The 24,670-nt window shown below is 41.8% G+C and overlaps 1 protein-coding gene across 4 annotated transcripts; it reads right to left on the reverse strand.

The window, feature by feature from the left end:
- Positions 1-145: 145 nt before the first annotated feature.
- Positions 146-22,401, reverse strand: LOC109904083 (uncharacterized). 4 transcript variants are annotated; one of them, XM_031788145.1, is made up of 10 exons: positions 21,984-22,350; positions 21,507-21,620; positions 21,185-21,215; positions 12,009-12,095; positions 10,426-10,552; positions 4,953-5,092; positions 3,592-3,767; positions 3,363-3,489; positions 2,591-2,617; positions 146-2,052 (listed from the first exon to the last, which is right to left on the reverse strand). In XM_031788145.1, the coding sequence occupies exons 1-10, from the start codon at positions 22,134-22,136 to the stop codon at positions 1,847-1,849; spliced, it is 1,188 nt and encodes a 395-aa protein (XP_031644005.1). In that variant the 5' UTR covers positions 22,137-22,350; the 3' UTR covers positions 146-1,846. The 4 variants fall into 4 exon arrangements, with proteins under 4 accessions (XP_031644005.1, XP_031644006.1, XP_031644007.1 ...); XM_031788146.1 differs by lacking the exon at positions 21,507-21,620; XM_031788147.1 differs by lacking the exons at positions 2,591-2,617; positions 21,507-21,620 and having other exon boundaries at positions 21,984-22,401.
- Positions 22,402-24,670: the final 2,269 nt, after the last annotated feature.

The following is a 24,670-nucleotide window of genomic DNA, read 5'->3' on the forward strand; positions in this document are numbered from 1 at the left end:
GCGAACACACACACACACACACACACACACACACACACACACACACACACACACACACACACACACACACACACACACACACACACACACACACACACAAATTCAAAAGCATGTTAGACTTTAAAAAGCTAGTCACCACCCTCACTGACTTTGGTATGCAATGACAGTTTTATTTAAAATTATTCAATTAAATAAAAAAAGATAGAAACTAAGAAATCCTTCTAAAAGGCACTTCTTTCAAAGTGACCACATACAGATTGTCAGCAGTGAAATGCAGCTACTAACCAAAATGTGCAGATACAGGCCATGTTTACTTGCTAGGTATTTGTGCTGCTAATGACAGTAGTTCCGCTTGAGAGTGCAGAGAAAACCTTCAGTCTCAGTATCTCTTCCATTCAGACATTGGTTGCATCGTATTGCTCAGATTTTTTCCAACACTGACTCTTTCCTATAGTTGTGTTCCCTGAAAGCTGTATAAAGAATATGTATTATTGGAAACAATGTCTTGTGTTTTATTGCTCAGATTGACATGTATTTGATAAGCATCACATTGCCCTTTAAAGCTCAACACCTGTAAAGAAGAGACTCAATTTCTAAATGCTCTATATTTGAATGGTGCCAGTTAATGAAGTTCCCACAGTGATGCTTCAATTAGTGTCACAATGTTGCTGCATCTTACCCTAGATCATTGGACCGTACAGTTGCTGTACATACCTTTTATTTACTTTGCATCATAAACATTTGCTCTAATTTAAAGTATGTTTCAATCCCCAAATAATCCACAGCTTTTAAAGCATTTGACATGAAGATTAAAACCTGAATATCGGATCAATCAAAAAATAGAAATGCAACAAAAGCCCTTTCAAAATGTGTAAAGAAAACAAAAGTATTGGATATTTGAGTAGATGCAGATATGCAGTATATAAGAAATAAATAACATTTAGAGGATAGAGGATATTACTTGTGGCATTTTAGCATTTACCAAGAGGTACACTGTCATAATCACTCATTGAATTTGAGTACATTCCCAGGAAAGAGAGCATTCATATTATTGTGCTGAAGTTGTCATCTTTGTCCAACTGGGATCACAACATTTATCTGACCTAAAAATGGTCAGACTACAGTTCTTATGCTGTAAAAGAAAGATGGCTTTGTCAATCAATTTGCTAGATCAACCTGGCACTGTGAATTGAAGCAGTCCTGTGTCTGTTTCAGAAATCCTTTTTAAAAGGTGGTCACATTGTGCTTGACTCAATCCATAATCCTTATTTTAGACAGTAAGGGTGTTTTTTTTTGCCAATTTAAAGCAGTTTTCACATTTTCTACATTCAATTATGTGCAATAACAAGGCGTAATATTGTGATAATCCTTACTATACGGTATATAGACATTCATATCTGTAGTAATCTTTTAAGTACACAAAATTACGTACTGTAATAAAATAAATACAATTGATTTTGCAATCCATTAAACATTTACTCACATACAATAGATTTAGTCAAGAATGGAAAATGGAAATGATTGTAGCAATTAGGTGAGCATAATCAGTGAGCGTCAACATTGCTGATGTGCAAAACGTCTTATCGATAAAACAAACATGGCTGCATACCCACCACCAGTGTACAGGCGTGGAGGATACGTACTGTATCTCTGAGATTACACATTTCTCCATATATGGGTGTGAGCGTAGCAGTAGGGGTGCACATCTCAACACCATAGATAGATAGTCAGTGTGTATGACTGAGGTGTGCTCGTGGACCAAGCTGGGTAAGCACACCTTAAGGGACATGTAGTGAGGAAGAGAGTGAATTCACTGCTCCACGTCTCCCCCTTCGGTGGGTCCCAGTCACTGCATGGTTAGCCAGATCCAGCAGCCCCACAGCAGCTGTTTCATGTGTATCAGATAGACAGCCAGCGAGGCCTCCAGCTCCTCACACACACGCTGTGGGCGCCGGCGGTCCGTGCTGTACATGACCACGCCCAGCAGTGACATCAGCAGAAACAAGCAGGTGAACAGGGCCAGGTGGGGGCGTGGCGGTGACGTGTCATAGGCTGTGAACCAAAAGAGACCAATAACAAACTGTTGAATGATTTACGAATTGCAATGGCTCATCCAGTCTGCCCGCTCAGGTGTGGCATCTTCCTGATTCCAAAATTAATTTTCTCCACCCATTGTAGCTAGAGGCCTGCTTTTTTTGTGTTTTTGGTTATGGCTCTTTGTTAACTGTATAAAATGTTCCATACACCAGATACTGAACTGGAATATGCAATATCAACAGTGGAAACAAATGGGCCAGTTCATTTTGCATGGCCCGGTGCCCCGGTGGGTGAAGATTTCACTTAATCTGCAAATTCCTCCCACCTGGGGCAACGGGCCATGCAAAACGAACTCACTGGAGGGAGGAAAACCCATGCATCACAGTACAATATTAAAATGTCTACGATGGCATATTTTGACATGAATCACCACACAACAGTATTCCATAAACGGGTTTACTATAACAAGTCAGTAATGACCAGTCAGTAAGGGTGACACTTGCTTCATGCTCTTAGTAAGTTAATAATTGGGACCACTCTCAGACAGACTTACCAACTAAACAGTCATAGTATGGAACGTCTGCGAAACCGATAGATAATAAACAAGTAAATAACAGCTTCACATTGCACCTAGACATCTAGCTGCAGCCACAGTACACACATGCCTAGTGGCGTACAGCTACAATGGATGGCTGCACGTAATTAGCTATCTCTGTGTCACAGATTGTATGCTGACTCATTTGCATGCATAATTCATCATGAAGTGTAAATCACTTGAACATGTTTGTTCTTTTTCTAAATTCAGCATTGCATTAAATACTACAGTATCCTCAAGGGACAGTGTTTTACGATCTAATCACAGGATTTTACTGTATCTTGTTCATTTTCTTTTACAGCTACGCCATAACAATGCAGACCCCTTTGTGAGGTACATTGCCCCATAGAGAATGAGGAGAACAGTAGATTTAGCAGTATATCTCACCAATGTATTACTAAGAATTGCTTTATACATTTTGATATAGTGAGTGTTTAACTCCCCAAACCCAGTGGAATAGAGCTGAGTCAGTCCAATGATAAACGTGTTTCTTGTTTCTGCAGACCAGGGCCTCCGAGTGCAGTAAAGAAGTCAGAGTGATTGGGTAGAGGTGAGAATGCACCAGAAGGTAACCCTCTCCATCAGCTATAGTCTGACACACACGCTTTATCTCTCCTCGGCTCGTTACATGCACTGAATGGGCCCAGACTTTTAAAGCTAGGACAGGTCTTGTCCTCATGGCCTCCCTATGTTTGGTATTTGATCTCTTATCCTGCTATGTCTCTCTCACCATGCACGGTGGTCTCAGGCTCCCGGAACCGGACCCGTCGCTCGCCTTTCCATCTGTGGCTGGGCTCCGAGTCTGATCCTGAGCCAGACCTCTTCAGTATGGATGTAGGGATTTTACCGTTGGTGACCTGAGGAGAGGGTGAGATATCATTAGAAGTGAGGACACAATGGACACCAGTTTTAAGTACATTGACTGGAAAAAAAAGGTATTCTTAACAAAAGAGTGTCACCTTCGGTTTTGGTGTGTCATCCTGTGGACTGGGGTCTTTCCTGTGCCAGACATCGGAGTGTTTCTCCCGATGGGAATGGGAGTGGGAATGGGGAAGACCGTTGTTGAGTTTGTCTCTGAAGGACTCGGCAGAAGCAAACCTCTTGGACAGCACTGACACACACTGGTCCAGGGAGTCTAAGGAGTTAACCATGAGTCAACATTAGTCTCTAACTGTCAATGGAACCTGGAGTCAAGGTACAAGTAAACATGCAGACAAATACTGGGTAGATAGAGCTGAAGATGAAAGTTCAAAATACAAAACAAACATTTCTGTGTTGACTCCATCATGGCCATGTACACAGTCACAAAGCAATACACTAGCAATGTGTTATGATAGCTGTGCAATAGAATGAATAAGCAACATGTAGACGGCCCAACTATCAATAAAGGAATTTATAGGAGGCGTGCAGCACACACCCACAATGACAACTCCATGACAGCAATTTTAAGTCACAGAGAAATCACACTTTGTGTATGAAACTAAGTTAAGGTTACACAGAGAGAAAACAGAGTCATTTGGATGAAACGGGTACCCTGACAGTGACCTGGATTACATTGCAAAGACAAACTGTGTTCTTGCTTCAGCTGTTCTCTGTATTTATTTACAAATCTATTTTACCTAGGATATGGCCAAGAAGGTCAACCGGAATTAATGACAACGTACAATGTGAACTGTTGTCTTAGCAACCCAGGTTCTAAATAACCTGCTTTACTGAGCCTCCGAGTCTGTGAAAGCTGACTCAACAGTTGATCTTAACATCTAGGTCACATTTTACCCAATGCAGACCTCTCTTCCCTAAAAATGTAAACTTTGGGAAATAATAGAAAATGCATCTTCCTCTTGATGCAAGCGAAGCATGAGCACAACATTACAGTGGCCTCAAACTGTCAAAGTATTTTATGTTCAGCTCTATATAAAACCACTTTGATGTCCAACAGCACAGTCAGTGTGTTATTTAATTTAACATTTCCTTGAGCTGACATCGTAGAGTACGAAGGTTAATTGGAATTCTGTATGCCACTTACAGTGCGGTGTGTGAGCTGAGGCAAGGTGGTTGTTCTTGGGTTTGTCATGCCACTGGAGAGTGCTTTGTGTTAACGTGGTGACAAGGTCTACACTACATCACCTCTCAGTGTACAGTGTGCATTTTTAACCACAAACTATCAAATATAAAACTCTTCGTCTGCCTGCGTGCTGTAAGGAAGGCTTGTCTGCCATACTGCCAGTACAGTACATGCTGTCACACTCAGCCACACTCATGACCATTTCAATAAGTCTATGGCTTTTATGTCTTTACTCAGCATGTCTATGGCTTTTACCTGAGTATTCTGTCTTGCCGATCTCTGCGTAGACGGTGGCCAGCAGCTCCAGACTCCTGTCTGTGATGGGGTGGTCGTTGCCAAAGGCCCTCTGATGGATCTTAGTGGCTTTCCCACTGTACTCTAAAGCAAGATGAGGTCTGAAAGACAAAGGAGAGGAACACATAGATAAGTAACATTTTATGGATAATTTTTGTATCAGTAGTAGTTTGTATCAGTAGTATCAGTAGATTATTTTTGTATCAGTATGCTCATAACACTTGAACTAGAAAAAGCAGTTCATGTCATTCCAAAGAATCAACCTGGGCTTGGATTCGGGCTGAAATATATATTGTCTGGCACCCTTGGTTAATTTAATCCCATAAATAAGTCCTTTCAGGGAGCACAACAATGGCTGACCTTAATCAAGCTTAGTGGGACGTGCTGCATTGTCAGGTGTGAGGATCGATGTCGGTGTTTGAAGCAGAGCAGCATGACAAATACAAACACACGTGGGCTGAGCTGTGATTAGATTTGGAGCAACGAGGCTGGGCCGATAGGGCTGTGGGCTCAGGGCCATAGACCCAACCTTATGAAGCCAGTGGAAACGTCCAGGGCCTGCCAACTGCCAAGCTGCTGCCCTCATCCTGGTTCCAGTGTGAATTACAAATGCCATGGCCCCCACAGGTTGGTTTACTCTGCACCCTTCCATGGCTATCCCCCTCTGGAACAGAGTTAGGTGGGCATAGCATGGCATTACAGATTTCAACTCTGCTGTGCTCTCTGTATCTGTATCTGCCCGTGGGTAACACCACGCAAGGTCATTCATCACCCTCATGTGTGGCCATAGATGAGAGCAAGTCCCGTTTAGTGTGGCAGATTTCAGGATCGCTGTTCCACAACCATTATTCCCTTCAATTAGTAATGGCCAGGTGTCCTTTTGCACTGTTTAGAATGTCCTTTGAGGACATCCTATCGCCAAAGTACAGAGAAGCCCTTCAACGGCTGAAGGACTTCCTGCCACAGCGTTGAAAGATTCAGGAAGCACCACAAGAGAAGATGGGTATGGCGACTACAACAGCCTGTTATATTAGTCCAAAATAAGTTCCTGTCCATCTCTTCCAGTTATCTCTTATTAGATCACAAATTCTAGCTAGGTGGCTGAAGTTAGCTAGTCTAGGGGTTAGGATTAGGGGTTAGGGTTGAAGTTAGGGTTAAGTTTAGGTTTACGGGTAGGGTTAGCTAATAGGGTTAAGTGTTAATGTAACAGTATAACTTTAGTCTGTCCCCTCGCCCATACCCGGGCTCGAACCAGGGACTCTGGCGCACCACCGCTAACAAGCTAGCCATTTCACATCGGCTACATTAAGTAACAAGTACTTGCAACGTAGCTAAAAAGTAGTAAGTACCAAAACCGTTACTAATTAGTTAAAATGCTAAAATTGTCCCTGATGAGATTCGAACTCGCAACCTTTGGGTTATACGCCGACCAATCCACCCACTTTAGTTTTTGCCTTCAGTAACCATCTGTCATATGTAACCATACCAATCAAAACATATATTTAAATGTACATGTACTATGTTACGTCTAGTCAATGAGACCATTGTGCTGGAGACCCAAAACCAAAAGTATTGTACAAGAATGAGGTCAAACAGCAGAAACCAACTAGTGCTTGTCATTGTTTGTCCAGAAACACAAGACCCTGGGTACAGCCATAAATAATCTCTACAATCTCATTCAAGATGAACCAGCTTCCTCACCTTATCCAACCATCACACCCCTCTCCCTATGCACCTGTTTCCCCCCTTCCACCCTCTCAAGACAATCAGGCTTAATGCTTTAATCTTCCAACCAATGACAACATGGACAAATAAATGTTGATGTTACTGTCTTTGTGGCCTAACAGAGTACCCCTGCATCAAGGACCAGATCCCTGTGTTCTGGTAACATTAGAGATGGTGGCCCTTTTCTCCAACTCCTCAAGTGAAATTAACCAGGTGGCTTTTGCATGGGGACCACGGATGCAAACACTTATTCCTGCACTTGTTTATTGGATGAGGAAATATCCATCCTGATGACATATGTTCAAAGCACTATAAAGATATAATCCGTCTTTCACTAACAATCAGGGGGGGGGGGGAAATGTGTTACTGAGTTCAATCAACTGAAGATGTGAGACAATCTACGGTTTAAATACAGTACATTTCTGTTAGAAATAAGAAAAGAAAAGCTAACCATTTTGGAGACTGTTCCACCACATAGACAGTTCAGAAATGTTCTATGTAAACAATGCAAACAATGTCTCTGTGAGACAGTAATATCACTGTTAATCACCTTTTAAAGATATTGTACTCTCATATACAGCCTTTGCAAAGTAAAAAGAGCTAGACTGAGTATCAAAATACACAGCATAAATATAACTACAGCCTTTTTTTTGCCTCTATACCCCTCAAACTCAACTCTGGACCCTGAAGCCAGTTCCACTGCATTTATTTATTGTTCCAACTGCATGTTTTCATTGTTCCCCTCTAATCAGGGACTGATTTAGACCTGGGACACCAGGTGGGTGCAATTATCAGGTATAACAGGAAATCAGCAGGTTCCTGACCTAGTAATAGTTGAATGCCCCTGGTCAATACTGTATATTATACCATCTATACTGAGTGGACAAAACATTAGAAGCACCTTCCTAATATTGAGTTGCACCCTCTTTTGCCCTCAGAACAGCCTCAATTCGTCGGGGCATTGACACTGCAAGGTGTCCAAAGCGCTCCACAGGGATGCTGGCCCATATTGACTCCAAAGCTTCCCACAGTTGTGTCAAGTTGGCTTATTTTCCTTTGGAACGCGGACACACAGTCAACGGTTGAGCGTGAACATCCCAGCAGCAACCATTCTTGACAGACTCAAACCGGTGCGCCTGGCACCTATTACCATACCCTGTTGAAAAGCACTTAAATCACCCTCTGAATGGCACACACATACAATCCATGTCTCAGTTGATTCAGGGCTTAACAATCCTTCTTGAACCTGTCTCATCCCCTTCATCGACTTTGATTAAGTGGATTTAATAGATGACATCAATAAGGGATTATAGCTTTCACCTGGATTCACCTGGTCAGTGTATGTGATGGAAAGAGCAGGTTGTTAATGTTTTGTACACTCAGTTTATACCAGTGGTGTAAAGTACTTAATCATAAATACTTGAAAGTATTACTTAAGTAGTTTTTTGGGGTATCTGTACTTCACTTTACTATTTGTATTTTTGACAACTTTTACTTTGAGTTCACTACATTCCTAAAGAAAATAATGTACTTTTTACTCCATATGTTTTCCCTGAAACCCAAATGTACTCGTTACGTTTTGAATGCATAGCAGGACAGAAAGGGTCCAATTCACACAATTATCAAGAAAACATCCCTGGTCATCCGTATTGCCTATGGTCTGGCGGACTCACTAAACAGAAGACATCTCTGGTCATCCGTATTGCCTATGGTCTGGCGGACTCACTAAACAGAAAACATCCCTGGTCATCCGTATTGCCTATGGTCTGGCGGACTCACTAAACAGAAAACATCCCTGGTCATCCGTATTGCCTATGGTCTGGCGGACTCACTAAACAGAAGACATCCCTGGTCATCCGTATTGCCTATGGTCTGGCGGACTCACTAAACAGAAAACATCCCTGGTCATCCGTATTGCCTATGGTCTGGCGGACTCACTAAACAGAAAACATCCCTGGTCATCCGTATTGCCTATGGTCTGGCGGACTCACTAAACAGAAGACATCCCTGGTCATCCGTATTGCCTATGGTCTGGCGGACTCATTAAACAGAAAACACCCCTGGTCATCCGTATTGCCTATGGTCTGGCGGACTCACTAAACAGAAGACATCCCTGGTCATCCGTATTGCCTATGGTCTGGCGGACTCATTAAACAGAAGACATCCCTGGTCATCCGTATTGCCTATGGTCTGGCGGACTCACTAAACAGAAGACATCCCTGGTCATCCGTATTGCCTATGGTCTGGCGGACTCACTAAACAGAAAACATCCCTGGTCATCCGTATTGCCTATGGTCTGGCGGACTCACTAAACAGAAGACATCCCTGGTCATCCGTATTGCCTATGGTCTGGCGGACTCACTAAACAGAAGACATCCCTGGTCATCCGTATTGCCTATGGTCTGGCGGACTCACTAAACAGAAAACATCCCTGGTCATCCGTATTGCCTATGGTCTGGCGGACTCACTAAACAGAAAACATCCCTGGTCATCCGTATTGCCTATGGTCTGGCGGACTCACTAAATAGAAAACATCCCTGGTCATCCGTATTGCCTATGGTCTGGCGGACTCACTAAACAGAAAACATCCCTGGTCATCCGTATTGCCTATGGTCTGGCGGACTCACTAAACAGAAAACATCCCTGGTCATCCGTATTGCCTATGGTCTGGCGGACTCACTAAACAGAAAACATCCCTGGTCATCCGTATTGCCTATGGTCTGGCGGACTCACTAAACAGAAAACATCCCTGGTCATCCGTATTGCCTATGGTCTGGCGGACTCACTAAACAGAAAACATCCCTGGTCATCCGTATTGCCTATGGTCTGGCGGACTCACTAAACAGAAAACATCCCTGGTCATCCGTATTGCCTATGGTCTGGCGGACTCACTAAACAGAAAACATCCCTGGTCATCCGTATTGCCTATGGTCTGGCGGACTCACTAAACACAAATGCTTAGTTTTTAAATGATATCTGAGTGTTGGCGTGTGCCCCTGGCTATCCGTAAATTAAAAAAACAAGAAAAGTGTGCCGTCTAGTTCGCTTAATATAAGATTTATTTTATTATTCATACTTTTACTCTTACTTTTGATACTTAAGTATATTTAAAACCAAATACTTTTAGACTTTTACTCAAGTATTATTTTACTGGGTGACTTTTACTTAAGTCATTTTCTATTAAGGTATCTTTACTTTTACTCAAGTATGTCAATTGGGTACTTTTCCACCACTGGTGTATACTAATATATGCAGAATTTGACAATTATTCATATACACAATTACATTATTGATATTAAAAATGTAATTAGCGATATAAAAAATAAAAACAATTATATTAGATTGAATTATCAATATAAAAAATACCGTTCCTAATGTTTTGTACACTCAGTGTATAACAGGCATTTTAACAAGATAATTCTCTACTTGTTCATCCCGTCCTTACTTGAAACCCAGTATAGACCAACAAAAGTACAGAAAGGTCAGCAGAACAGAAACAGCTACACATCTTTTTTAATGAGAGGAAAACCAACAGTACTAAGCAACACTGTCCTTATTGCAAGTGAGGACATTTTGTGTTCTACTTGTTCACTGGGCCCAGAGAGCCTTTAGACACACAGAACACATAATAAATTAGCCTATTTTTAATTACATACAGTATTGTAACACACAGCGGAAACAGCCTTTCACGTTATTCATCTCTACGCACCTTTTACTCACGATGCAGAGCTGGGCTAGCTGCTCCAGGTGCTGTGCCTGGGAAGCCTGATCCGATAGCTCCTCTGAGGACGCCCATCCTGTCCCTGCTGAGCCCAGCAAAGCCTCCTCCTGGGGGCCTGTTACACACACACAGGTCATGTAATCAGACGCAGTCAGCTGCCCGCTAATGTCTGTCTCTATCCTTCTCTTTCTCACACTCTATCCCTCTCTCTCTTTCTATCCCCCTAACTCCCTCTCGCTCTGTCTCTGCCTCTCTCCACAGCAAGTAAACAGAATCCAAAAGGCTGGCGACGTGGTCTCTGGCAGGGCTGGCAGTGTGGAGATGAGAATGGAGTTTGAACAGCAGGATACAGTGGAGCCAACAGGATAGTGAGCAGAGGAGCAGAGGTAAGAGGGCAGGGAGAAGATACTGTGAGTCAAAACAAAACACTCACCACGCCCACAAGAGCAGTGACACAGCTACCAGCTTACACAGGCAAATACACAACTGACCTGACCCTGTTGGAAGTGGAGATTAGCCTACATAGAAGCGTTTACAGCCTAATGTTACAGAGAGGTAAAAGGAAAAGTAAAGTGGTTCAGAAATGGCAATAGGCAGACGGAAACTTTGAACAGGATGAGGTAAAAGAAAGAATAGGAAATAGGGTAGGTCCAATATATTTGACGGAGAATGAGAGAATGTGGAAATGGGCAAAGGTTTGAACAGGAGATTGAAGAGAGAGAGAGACAGAAGGTTGGTGGAGTGATTGTGATTCCAGAAGCAGAGAGCAGGCACAGTGCTGAATCAGGGGCCTCAGTATTCCATGGCGCCACACAACTCTTTATGAGATAATGCCTAGCATGGCCATTAGTCTTCCCTGTCTGTCTCATAACTCCTGCTACCTCCGGCCCACGCAACACTGAGCCGCTGCAGCATCAGCAGCCTCCCGGCAGACAGACAGCAGCCTCCCAGCAGACAGACAGAGAGCAGCCTCCCGGCAGACAGACAGAGAGCAGCCTCCCGGCAGTCAGACAGAGAGCAGCCTCCCGGCAGTCAGACAGAGAGCAGCCTCCCGGCAGACAGACAGAGAGCAGCCTCCCGGCAGACAGACAGAGAGCAGCATCCCGGCAGTCAGACAGAGAGCAGCCTCCCGGCAGACAGACAGAGAGCAGCCTCCCGGCAGACAGACAGAGAGCAGCCTCCCGGCAGACAGACAGCAGCCTCCCGGGCACACAGACAGATAGCAGCCTCTAGGCAGACAAACTAAGAGCAGCCTCCTGTCAGACAGACAGAGAAAGAGAGACAGAGAGTAGCCTCCTGGCAGACAGACAGAGAGACAGACAGAAAGACAGAGATGAATGCATACGTCTGTAGAGGAGAGGCAGCAGGTGACCGATGACTGGACACTTTAGGTGAACACTAGGTAACCCCCCCCCCACACACACACACACACTGTATGTCATACTGTATACCGCAAAGTTGGCTTCTAGCAATTGCATTTCCTTGGGTACCATTACGACACTCCCTAATCACCAAGTTAGAGTGATAATACCCCCTTAATGTTCCCATGGTATAGATCTAGATGTACTTGCCTGTGCTCCCCTGAACAGCAGTGAGCTCGATCAGAGCAACCTCATAGAACATCTTCTCAGCCTGAATGAACTGCAGGGCCTTGCCGTCTGTTTATATAGGTGAAGGATCAGTTCTCTCAGGGATTAAGTCAGTTGTTGAAGTCAGAAACAGTGCTGTCGCCAGGCTCAACTACAATGTGTTGTTTTTAATGGCTCCTGAACGTGACCTCAGCAAGTAACAAGCTCATCACCAATATTCTAAACAGACAAGCAACTGTAATCATAGATTCCAACATTCTAAACAGACAGGCAACTGTAATCATAGATTCCAACATTCTAAACAGACAAGCAACTGTAATCATAGATTCCAACATTCTAAACAGACAAGCAACTGTAATCATAGATTCCAACATTCTAAACAGACAGGCAACTGTAATCATAGATTCCAACATTCTAAACAGACAAGCAACTGTAATCATAGATTCCAACATTCTAAACAGACAAGCAACTGTAATCATAGATTCCAACATTCTAAACAGACAAGCGACTGTATTCATAGATTCCAACAGTCTAAACAGACAAGCAACTGTAATCATAGATTCCAACATTCTAAACAGACAAGCAACTGTAATCATAGATTCCAACATTCTAAACAGACAAGCAACTGTAATCATAGATTCCAACATTCTAAACAGACAAGCAACTGTAATCATAGATTCCAACATTCTAAACAGACAAGCAACTGTAATCATAGATTCCAACATTCTAAACAGGCAAGAGACTGTAATCATAGATTCCAAGATTCTCTGTGAAGGCCTGAACTATAATAATCTGGACAGTCTCTTGTTTGTCCATGTTGATGTGCCAGAGTCTCTTGTATCTGATTCCATAATAACACACTAAATATGTGTTTTCCCTAAATATAGACTCAGGAGCCGAGTTTGTTCACTTTGTCAAAGGCATTCTGCATGCTGAAATAAATGCATCCCTTTGTAAGTCAACACCATTTACACTTGGCAAGGAAAATGTGCCTAAAATAAACCCAGACATAAACAGCCTACTTAAAAGTAGGAGCTCTCTGTTGCACGTGAGACCAGCCTTTGCTTGGTTCTATTTCTGAATTGTTGTGTGTGACCTATTGACAGATACAAATGAAAGCTTTTTTTAAAGTATGTGTCGTATACAGTGAATACAGGCCACCAGAATGTTGGTAACAGCTTTCTACCTCTGTCAGAGCTAAAAAATAAACCAATGATTTGACCTGGATCTGAAAAACACAGCAGCTGGTCTCACTCATGGTGTCACTAAGAAAGAGTCCTCTGCCTGCACCACTCCCTTGAGCCCAGTTTTAAGGGCACATGTAAGCCTGCTCTTTCGAAAACATAACAAAATGGTAGCCTATGAAGACAGTAGCCTATAAATCCCGATCATAACTGTCCATGTGAAAGGAAAGAGGCTAAACTTTTATGACTACACAGTAAAATCGCAAGAGTTAGTTAAACTCGTATGGAGTCAAATGTAATGGAGTTTATATGGTCCCACCCCCATTTTGTGTTAAAACTACTCTGGTCATGGTGTTGATATTTTTTGGGTTAAAACTTCACTAAATGGAGTAAAATCCAACTCAGAGTTTCTTAAATGTAACTCTAATTGCCATTTTAGACTTTTCGTGTTGTTTTGAATAAACAGTCAACTCCAGAAGAGTACATTTCTCTTTCAGTTTACTTCCTTTGAGTTATAAATGTCTAAAGCCTTATTTGAATATTTCCAAAATGTGTCACAGTATGGTGCTTTGCAACGTGATCTCCTCCCCTTTGTCTCTAGACTGATTGAAGTGGACTTAACAAGTGACATCAATAAGGGATCATAGGTTTCACCTGGATTCAGCTGGTCAGTCTGTCATGGAAAGTTCCTAATGTTTTGTACACTCAGTGTATATGTGTATTTGAACCCATAATGTCTGAATTTAAGTTGTTTAAAAACTCCACGCAAAAAAATATATATTTTGGTATTTTTTTCATTATGTCAGTAATCAAGATATATAACTTTCAAAATATAGAAATACAGTTGGTATGATGCATTTTGCAACTCGTTTCGTGGCTTAATACTGCATGCCGTTGTTTCAAGTTCTGTCTTTGCATTGTCATCAACTCCAATTCAGCTGGGGGCACAGAATATACTCATCCTAGTCCATTGTGGATTGATACTACAGTTTATGAAATGTCATAGGCTACAGTCATGACTAATACAACAGTAAAAAAACATCAAAGCTGTGTTCGAATACTCATACTAACTGCACTAACGGTACTATTTATGACATAAATTGAGTATGTATGATGTTTATTGGTCATAGATATAGATATTGTTAGTATGCCAAAAGTTCCCGGATATCATACTAAATTCTCCAAAATACACTACCGTTCAAAAGTTTGGGGTCACTTAGAAATGTCCTTGTTTTCCATGAAAACATACATGAAATGATTGGAAAATTAATAGGAAATATAGTCAAGACGTTGACAAGGTTATAAATAATGATTTTTAATTGAAATAATAATTGTGTCCTTCAAGCTTTGCTTTCGTCAAAGAATCCTCCATTTGCAGTAATTACAGCCTTGCAGACCTTTGGCATTCTAGTTGTCAATTTGTTGAGGTAATCTGAAGAGATTTCACCCCATGCTTCCTGAAACACCTCCCACAAATTGGATTGGCTTGATGGGCACTTCTTATGTACCATACGGTGAAGCTGCTCCCACAACAGCTCAATAGGGTTGAGATCCTGTGACTGTGATGGCCATTCCATTATAGACAGAATACCAGCTGACTGCTTCTTCTCTAAATAGTTATTGCATAGTTTGGAGCTGTGCTTTGGGTCATTGTCCTGTTGTAGGAGGAAATTGGCTCCAAATAAGTGCCGTCCACAGGGTATAACATGGTGTTACAAAATGGAGTGATAGCCTTCCTTCTTCAAGATCCCTTTTATCCTGTACAAATCTCCCACAGTTTTCAGCTGGATTAGCTAACTAATCCAACAGTTTGCCTTGGATTAGCTAACGTGCCATTGGAACACAGGAGAGATGGCTGCTGATAATGGGCCTCTGTATGCCTAAATAATCTGCAGTTTCCAGGTACAATAGTCATTTACAACATTAACAATGTCCACACTGTATTTTTGATCAATTTGATGTTATTTTAATGGACAAAAAATATGTTTTTCTTTCAAATACAAGGACATTTCTATGTGACCCCAAACTTTTGAACGGTAGTGTATGATGTATACAAGCATTGGACACTATTTCCATGCTTTTAGGGCCCATAATGCAATTCTTCTGAAAATGAGCTTGACTTCCCAACATTTTCAGATTTGAAGTAAATGGCGGTAATATGCAGCCGAAGTCCGATTTATGAATTATTTTAATTTATTATGACAAATGTTGAGGAATGTAATAAAGTAATGACTTTTCAAATAAGTTACGTTGGCCCACAATTTGTTAGCTACGCTATCCTTATCATCAAATCAAATCAAATGTATTTATAAAGCCCTTCGTACATCAGCTGACATCTCAAAGTGCTGTACTGAATCCCAGCCTAAAACCCCAAACAGCAAGCAATGCAGGTGTAGAAGCACGGTGGCTAGGAAAAACTCCCTAGAAAAGGCCAAACGGCATAGCATTGCATTATGCTACCGGTATGCAGTATGTACCGGTATGTTAGCTAGCTACCTAAAGTAACGTTAGTTGGTTACTAATACATCGAACGTGCCAGTATATTATCTATATGCTATCTAACTAACTACCCAATGTTTATTGACTTGATTATTCACGTCATTCTTAAAGCTAAGTGGTATAGTCGTTGTGCGTTCTCAATGGACATTGTTAATTCGCTCTGGCTATCTACTCCGATTTCAGAACACTCTCGTCTGAGTGTGCCAGAGCGCAGAATAACTGTTGAATTTATGAACGCTCAACACCATTGAATATAACCCGCGCACCAATGCTCTGGATAACATGAAAACAGCCTAACGAGCTCTGTTAGGGCGAGTAAAATGGTCAAAGTGAGGTGTTCTCTCAATTGTGGTTGGAAGTAGCTTGCAAGCTAGTCAACGTTAGCCAGTTGGCTTGGGTGCTTGACTGCCGTTGTGAAGTCAGAATGCTTGGATCAACCCTACACCTCCGCCAAAGCATCCATTGTGCGCTCTGAATGCTCCGAGAGCGACGAATGCCCAGAGCGTGCTCTAGCCCTCCAGATTGAATTTACGAACACACCCGAATTCGTATGATGTCTAGATAGTACTTTGTTACGCTAACAAGCTATCAAGAGGTTGCATAGCGACAGCATCAACTGCCGGCAGACAGGCAAAGTGCTAGTATGCTCAAATGAATGGATACTGTTCATTTAAAGTTTATTAAAATTAACTAATAATATAATGTATGTAGTATATACTCATTAAGTATGTAGTATACAGTATGTTAGTATGGGTATTCGATCACAGCTCCAGTGTTTTGACAGTCAACATAGATGAAATTGGTTTCAAGGAGTATAGGCCAAAATGTCTTTACGCATCACACTTCTCCTCAAACAAAAAATACTAGGCTCCCACAAATTCTTTTGTATGTGTGAGGCACGTTCTCAATAAGCAATATATAGCATACGCCTGGCATTATAGGACTGACATTTTTTAATAGCCTATGTTTGGAGGACCATATCTTTGGTAACTGGACAAGAGGCATGGGTACCATCCGAATGGAGTATGCACTGCAGGTAGACCTACAGTACCAGTCAAAGGTTTGGACACACCTACTCACAAATGCTAAGAGTGTGCAAAGCTGTCATCAAGGCAAAGGGTGGCTACTTTGTAAAATCTAAAATCTATTTTGATTTGTTTAACCCTTTTTTGGTTATAATGTGTTATTTCATAGTTTTGATGTCTTTACTATTATTCTACAATGTATACAATAGTAAAAATAAAGAAAAACCTTTGAATGAGCAGGTGTGTCCAAACTTTTGACTGGTGCTGTATGTGAATTGTGAATAATGCAAAAGCATGTAGGCAAAGTTTGTTAATGAAATGAAATGGAAAACAAGCAGGAAAATAACAACAACAAAATCTAAATAGGAGTGTCACCAGATTATCTAATCTCTCATTCCATGATGGACATTTAACTGCCAAGCTTGATCTTTTAATAAAATTTTGGTGATTAAGATTTATTTCTAATTGTCTCATGAGCCAAACACTTTATCGATAGTCTTAACTACTTGGCCAATGCATTGGGCATGACAAAAAAACAGCCTTCATTGCTGTGCTTGGTTTTTAATCAAATTAAACTAAATGGGCAAGAACATTTGTTTTTTTTATGTACCGGTACCTCAATTCAAGGTTTACGGGCACGAAAAGCACATCCCTCTTGTTCCATGTGCATATGGCCCCTGTGCGTCCTGGTTGGATAGGCTGCCCTTCCGTTGTCAAAATAAATGCCATAACCAACCAGGTTACCACTGCAACCAGCTTTCGGTTGCTCTTAAATATCCTCACCAGCGCATACTGAAATTGGCACTTTGGTGCACATTTCTAAGGACACACCTCTGATATTGCCACCCTTCCCAACTCAGTGCAAGCAAGGTCATATTAGACAGGTAAATTACCAATCCTGGCTCTAGGATTTGCACTCGCTTAATGGCAGCCGAAAATGAAGCCCTATAGCTCGTATATAAAAGCCCGGCTGAGGTAGACATATTGGTATATCTCTCTAGTCACCCCCAAGACCAATTCTTTCTTTGGCCGCCTCTCCTTCCAGTTCTCTGCTGCCAATGACTGGAACGAACTACAAAAATCTCTGAAACTGGAAACACTTATCTCCCTCACTAGCTTTAAGCACCAACTGTCAGAGCAGCTCACAGATTACTGCACCTGTACATAGCCCACCTAAAATTTAGCCCAAACAACTACCTCTTTCCCAACTGTATTTAATTTTTATTTATTTATTTATTTTGCTCCTTTGCACCCCATTATTTTTTTATTTCTACTTTGCACATTCTTCCATTGCAAAACTACCATTCCAGTATTTTACTTGCTATATTGTATTTACTTTGCCATCATGGCCTTTTTTTGCCTTTACCTCCCTTCTCACCTCATTTGCTCACATTGTATATAGACTTGTTTATACTGCATTATTGACTGTATGTTTGTTTTTACTCCATGTGTAACTCTGTGTCGTTTTATCTGTCGAACTGCTTTGCTTTATCTTGGCCAGGTCGCAATTGTAAATGAGAACTTGTTCTCAACTTGCCTACCTGGTTAAATAAAGGTAAAATAAAAAATAAATAAATAAATAAATTGGGCTGATGACAGACAGTTGTGGGTTAACTCCAGGGTTTACTGGGCCACTGATGTAATGACTGTTGATGGTCATTACAGACACAGCGCTTTTCACAGGCCAATAAATCAGATGTCTGGAGATGCGTTCACAACTAATACATTCAGTATGGATTACCAAACAGATAGAACTGCATTGTATTTCCTGGCATATTAACTGTACCCACTCAATCCATCTCTACTTTTTCATGAAAAAGCATTCAATACAACGTGATGCCTCAAGCAAGTTACAGAAATCAGCCCAAAGTGAAATGTGCAATCTGAAATTAATGTGCTTTGAAATTTCTTTAAACCCTTTAATTCATGGCCACTTGCTCATCTGGGCCAGGGGCTCTTTAATTAGGTCAGGTGGAAATGTCCGACAGATCTCCACTCATTAAAAGGAGGAAAATCGCCATCGCCCGATCTCGTTGCTTTCTCTTCCTTAACTCCATCTAATCCAGGCATTCTGTGCCTCCATAAATCCACACTTCTCAGTAAATATACCACTTGATGGTTAAAGGAATTCCTGCCTCAGTCTCATTCATTCCTCTGTCACCTGACAGGTGACCTGTTCACCTTCACTGCCAGTCATCCTACCTATCAGCTACCCACACAGATTCCACAAATCTTTCAAAATCATTTGAGAGTGAAATTGAATTGACAGATGAGTATACTTTCCATGGAAGAAATGTCAATAAACAAAATGGAGCCAAGATGGATTTTGGCCAGAAGGACAGAGGTCACTTCTGAATTCTGGCAGCTCTGAGAAGAATTTCAGCAACAGGGAGTTATTATCCTGGCATTTGATGCTGAATTGATGCTATGGAGTCTGTGCTTGTGAATCTATGAGTTTCCATCAGTCAGCTAGATTAGTCTGACTCTTCATCCCCCTCACTCCCCTGAGAACCTCCCCAAATACAGTTGAAGTCAGAAGTTTACATACACCTTAGCCAAATACATTTAAACTCAGTTTTTCACAAATCCTGACATTGAATCAGAGTAAAAATTCCCTGTCTTAGGTCAGTTAGGATCACCACTTTATTTTAAGAATGTGAAATGTCAGAATAATAGTAGAGAGAAGGATTTATTTCAGCTTTTATTTATTTAATCACATTCCCAGTGGGACCGAAGTTTACATACACTCAAATAGTATTTGGTAGCATTGCCTTTAAACTATTTAACTTGGGTCAAACGTTTTGGGTAGCCTTCCACAAGCTTCCCACAATAAGTTGGGTGACTTTTGGCCCATTCCTCCTGACAGAGCTGGTGTAACTGAGTCAGTTTTGTAGGCCTCCTTACTCACACACACTTTTTCAGTTCTGCCCACAAATTTTCTATAGGATTGATGTCAGGGCTTTGTGATGGCCATTCCAATACCTTGACTTTGTTGTCCTTAAGCCATTTTGCCACAACTTTGGAAGTATGCTTGGGGTCATTGTCCATTTGGAAGACCCATTTGCGACCAAGCTTTAGCTTCCTGACTGATGTCTTGAGATGTTGCTTCAATATATCCACATACTTTTCCTGCCTCATGATGCCATCCATTTTGTGAAGTGCACCAGTCCCTCCCGCAGCAAAGCACCCCCACAACATGATGCTCCTAACCCCATGCTTCACGGTTGGGATGGTGTTCTTCAGCTCGCAAGCCTCCCCTTTGTCTCTTTCTTGTGTCATGCACAAAGTAGATGCCCTAACTGACTTGCCAAACTATAGTTTGTTAACAAGAAATTTGTGGAGTGGTTGACTCCAACCTAGTGTATGTAAACTTCCGACTTCAACTGTACAACCCAGAGAGCATTGTTCAACTCTGGCTCTGCCCAGCCACATGACTATCCTGTTTTAATTTGTCTTCAGGGACCAGGGACTCTAACTGACTCTGTCATGTATCCAACTATTCTGGCCTGTTCTCTGTGTCGACAAAAATACATGTCTGGATCATACTGAGTTTCACATAAAGTTCCATAATAACAACTCAAATTACTTTGTGAATGAATAAAAATATTTACTTTGAATCATTACAGTGTTAATGATATACTTGCTGTAGTCAGAGTAGCTCACATGGTGACGCAACCCATGACCTCTGCCTATAAAGTTTATATAATGTTACTGTTAACAATTCTGCCATAATTATTCATGATCCTATGTGTCTGGTTCATGTCCAAAGACAATCCTGCCATGACCGATGAGCCTCTTAACTAGATGAGTTCTGAGGACATGAGCAGACTATGAATAGCTCTATTGATGAAGTCAGCCCAGTAAATCAACCTATTTTGGGAGATGGGTTGTGAAGAGCTGGGTCTTGCTGAGGCAGATAAGTTGACCTGGCATGTAAAGTGTTTCAGTGTCTCAGTAACAGATAGGAGTGCCATGGGAAGAGGTTATAGATCCTGCAACACTACACCCATCTTATCTGAGCACTATACTGCACTGGCCTATAGTGGATAATGGCGGTGGTGGTGACACACAGCCACTGCAGAATACAGGTTAATTCGTTTTCTCATACTCTGTGTTGTGGGGAGATAAGCACTTACAAATCCTCTTAGGAGAAAGACACAGGGTTTGAGCCCTATTCAAAATCTTGAGCATTCTGGGACAAAGCCGTGATTATATTCTGGCCCAAGGACACTCTTTCTACAGTGCATTCTCTGTACAGTCAAATCACATTTTGTGCTGGAATTCACCATGCCCACTGCCACCAAAAATGGAAACAATCTTCTGTTCCCCATTATACTCACAGGTGTAGGCTTTTCATGCAAAGATAGTACTAATAGTTCTCTGGAAGTGGGGGTCAGATAAGGGCTAGGGGTTTGGTTTCACAAGGCCTCTGTTGGTGTGTAAAGGATACAATTATTTTCGGAGATGAAGAGCTCAGCAATCTGTAATCACAGAGGAAAACACATATCAGGATTGTATGATATGAATACGCTACACAATGAATTTACTATCTGCATTCTACTCAGATCATCATGTATGAGCCTTCTCAGTCCACTATTCTCATATCAGCTACTATATTGTGGTGAGGAATGGAAACTCCTCTCTGTCAGAACTGTAGGTAATTCCGTACTGACATACTGTATTATACACTATACATGGACCAGTTCAAACACTCTTATTCTTGCAGAGCAGATTACATATTTACAAGTTTGGCGTTATGGCATATTACTTACATTCAAAAGAGCCATTTGACATTTTTCTGTCTGTTCTTGTGCTAGACAGACAGACAGACTCCTTCTCTTCACCGTGTACCGTGCACTGTCAACAGGAAACATGCTGATCCTGTGCTGTGAGTGGCAACATGACGTTTCACATTGGTGAAGGTTGTATTGGTATGTATAGTGTGACTTGTGTCTGTATAGTATATGGTAATGTACAGTATGAGTAACAGGCATACACACACTGCATTTACAGTCAGTACTGTATGTTACAGTATGTATGGTATCAGTATTGTGGTGAGTGTGTTTTGTGTCTGTGTGCTCATATGTATGTACACCAAAAGTGTGTGCATTTGTCTGTTGACCCTGGACGTTTGTGTGCGCAAACATGCATCTACAGTATGCGTGTCTGTATTTTTGTGCGTGTATGTGCATGTATACATGTGTGTGGGAGAGTGAGTGATCGTCCAGATATCAAGGTCGTTGGCTCACCTGATGCAGGCAGTTGGGCAGTGAGGTAAAGCTCTGCACATGCCTCAACCCCAGCAGAGAGCTGAGGAAGCAGTGTAGGGCGGCCTGGTACTCCCCCTGCTGCTGGAGCTGCTGTCCCAGCTGAAACAGGCCCTCCCTCCCCCCGTTCAGCATCCCCAGTCCCAGCCAGAGGCAGAGCTGCCTCCCATCGGAGCTCTGCCAGCCAGGGACAAATGCTCCACTCCACCCAACTCCACTACAGCCCCAGAGCAGAGAGGATAAAAAAGAATGAAAACAGCCCTGAGATAAAAAATACAGCAGAGATAGGGTTTAGAAGAGCCAGACTACAGAACGGCTTCCACTCAGTCTCATCTATCCACAGGAACTCAAGGGCAGGTGACGAGCTGAGCTAAAGAGCAAGCGGAGGCAGGCTGAGAGAGGCTCAATGGCTGAGAGAAGACAGATCCACGCCCCTCCCTCTCCTCCCACGCTGCATCAGGAAAGGAGGAGAGGAAGTCAGAGGGGATTTGTTCACTGACTGGCAGATCCCACGACCAATCACTGTTTTACTCACGTACAGTAGCCCAGCCAGCGTGTGTGAGCAGTCTCAGCAAGTAGGAAACGGAGCTGTCGACTGAGCACTGTGGCTGGCTTTCCCTCACTCCTTATGAAACCAAACTGCAGGGCTTTAAGCTTCTGCAAGGATTCACTACTGTGCACGCTTAATGTATTCGATTTGTTAATTTCATATAATTTCAGGATACACTGACCTAATTTGTCTAGTGCACTCGTACAGCAATTTTGTGCAAGTGTGAAAACATGTCTTGGGGGGAAGGAATTAAATCAAGAAATCTTAATGCTTTACTTATGGTTTATAAATGAGAAGCCTGTGAAAATGTGTAATGTCCATACACAGACTTGAGAATGTGCTTGAGAAAGAAATTCAATATGTCTACATGTTTCCCTGAGTAGCATAAGCACATGGACGTTTTAACATATATTCATAACATCTTTATATTGTTATATATCTTTTTTTATAATAATAATTACATATTTGATATCAATAATTAAACAATTTTTCTATCAACAATTTTTGGTGATGTTAATGCACTTCATGAAGGCGGGATTGCATGTGCATGCTTCTACATACAGTCACTAGTCTACACACCCCTTGTACGATCTTCACATTTTGCTGCCTTAAAATGTAATCTAAAAAGAGACGTGCAAGGCTAGATTTATTTCCTATAGATCTACACAATTTGCTCCTCTTTTTCAAAGTAAAATAAAAATTATAGAACATTTTACAAATGAATACAAAAATAAGAAATGAAAATGTGTTAATGACGTGTCTTCACACCCCAGAGTTAATATGTGGTGTCACGACTTCTGCTGAAGTCGGTTCCTCTCCTTGACGTCACCGGTCTTCTAGCCATCACCGATCCATTTTTCATTTTCTATTTGTTTTGTCTTGTTTTCCCACACACCTGGTTTTCATTTCTCTCATTACGTGTTGTGTATTTAACCCTCTGTTCCCCCCATGTCTTTGTGTGGTATTGTTTGTTGTAAGTGCTTGTGCACATGTTGATTGGTGCGTGTCGGGTTTTGTACCCATGTTGTTATTTTCTTGATGCCGTTGGTTTTGGTATTAAACTGCTCTGGCTATTACCTAGTTATTGCTCTCCTGCGTCTGACTTCCCTGCACCAGTTATGCACCCCTTACATGTGGTGGAAGCACCTTTGGCAGCCATTACAGTTGTGAATCATTTTGAAAAATATTCTTCTAGCCTTGCATGACTTTAATGGCAACATATCCATTGCTTTTATCAAAAATACTCAAGCTCAGTAAATTTGATTGAGATTCATTGATGGACAACAACATTCAATTCTTGTCACTGATTTACAAGCAGATTTAGGTCAGGACTGGGACTACAAGATTATTTCATGAACACTCAACACCTCTTGGAAAGCCATTCTGGTGTGTCTTTGGCATTAGAATTTGTGTAATTGTTACACTGAAAAATATAACTATCCAGGGTTAGCTTTCAGTAGACTATGGCTTGTTTTCCTCTAACTTCTTACCTATCCTTTTCTCCTTTCATTTTTCTTTTGATCGTAACATACTCCCCAACCGGTACCAAGTGTACCCATAACATGATGCTGCCACCACAAAACTCATCTTATTCAAAATGATTCACACTTGTAATGGTATTCCCCTGTCCTCTATCACCCTTTCCTCTTCACGCTGTATACAAACGACTACGTGGTTAAGTTCTCGGAAGACACCGATGTCCTAGGGCTCTTAAACAAAGGCTTTGACACCAACGGGTACAAGGCAGAGTTTGAAGGATTCACCAGACGGTATAATGAATGTGAAAAAAACTGAGGAGATGATCACTGACCCTAAGTCCAACAGCCCCATTGTGGTACACAGAGAGAACATTGAGCAGGTGAACTCTTACAAGTACCTGGGGGTCCACATTGACAGTGGGCTGTGCTGGTGCACCGATGTGGAGAGCGCATGCTCACGCATCCAGCACTTCCTGTGTTGCCTCAGGGTCTATGGAGTTAACCAGATCATGCTCCTCTTTTATAGATCCATCAATGCATCAATCCTACGCTATGGCATTGCTACATTGTTTGGTAACCTGACAGTGCAGCTCAAGGCCAAAATCTTGAGACCATCAGCAGCCAATAGCCTCAAGGTCATA

This window comes from Oncorhynchus kisutch, linkage group LG14, assembly GCF_002021735.2.
Source record: "Oncorhynchus kisutch isolate 150728-3 linkage group LG14, Okis_V2, whole genome shotgun sequence".
NCBI classification, from domain to species: domain Eukaryota; kingdom Metazoa; phylum Chordata; class Actinopteri; order Salmoniformes; family Salmonidae; genus Oncorhynchus; species Oncorhynchus kisutch.

What these genes read in the sequence shown, in the direction of transcription:
- LOC109904083 (XM_031788145.1), bottom strand. Translation starts at nt 22,136, where the DNA reads ATGCTGAACGGGGGGAGGGAGGGCCTGTTTCAGCTGGGACAGCAGCTC. An exon ending in TGCCCAACTGCCTGCATCAG is followed by an intron (nt 21,621 to 21,983) that starts GTGAGCCAACGA and finishes TGCCACTCACAG; the next exon opens with CACAGGATCAGCATGTTTCC. An exon ending in TGCTGTTCAGGGGAGCACAG is followed by an intron (nt 10,553 to 12,008) that starts GCAAGTACATCT and finishes TGTGTGTAACAG; the next exon opens with GCCCCCAGGAGGAGGCTTTG.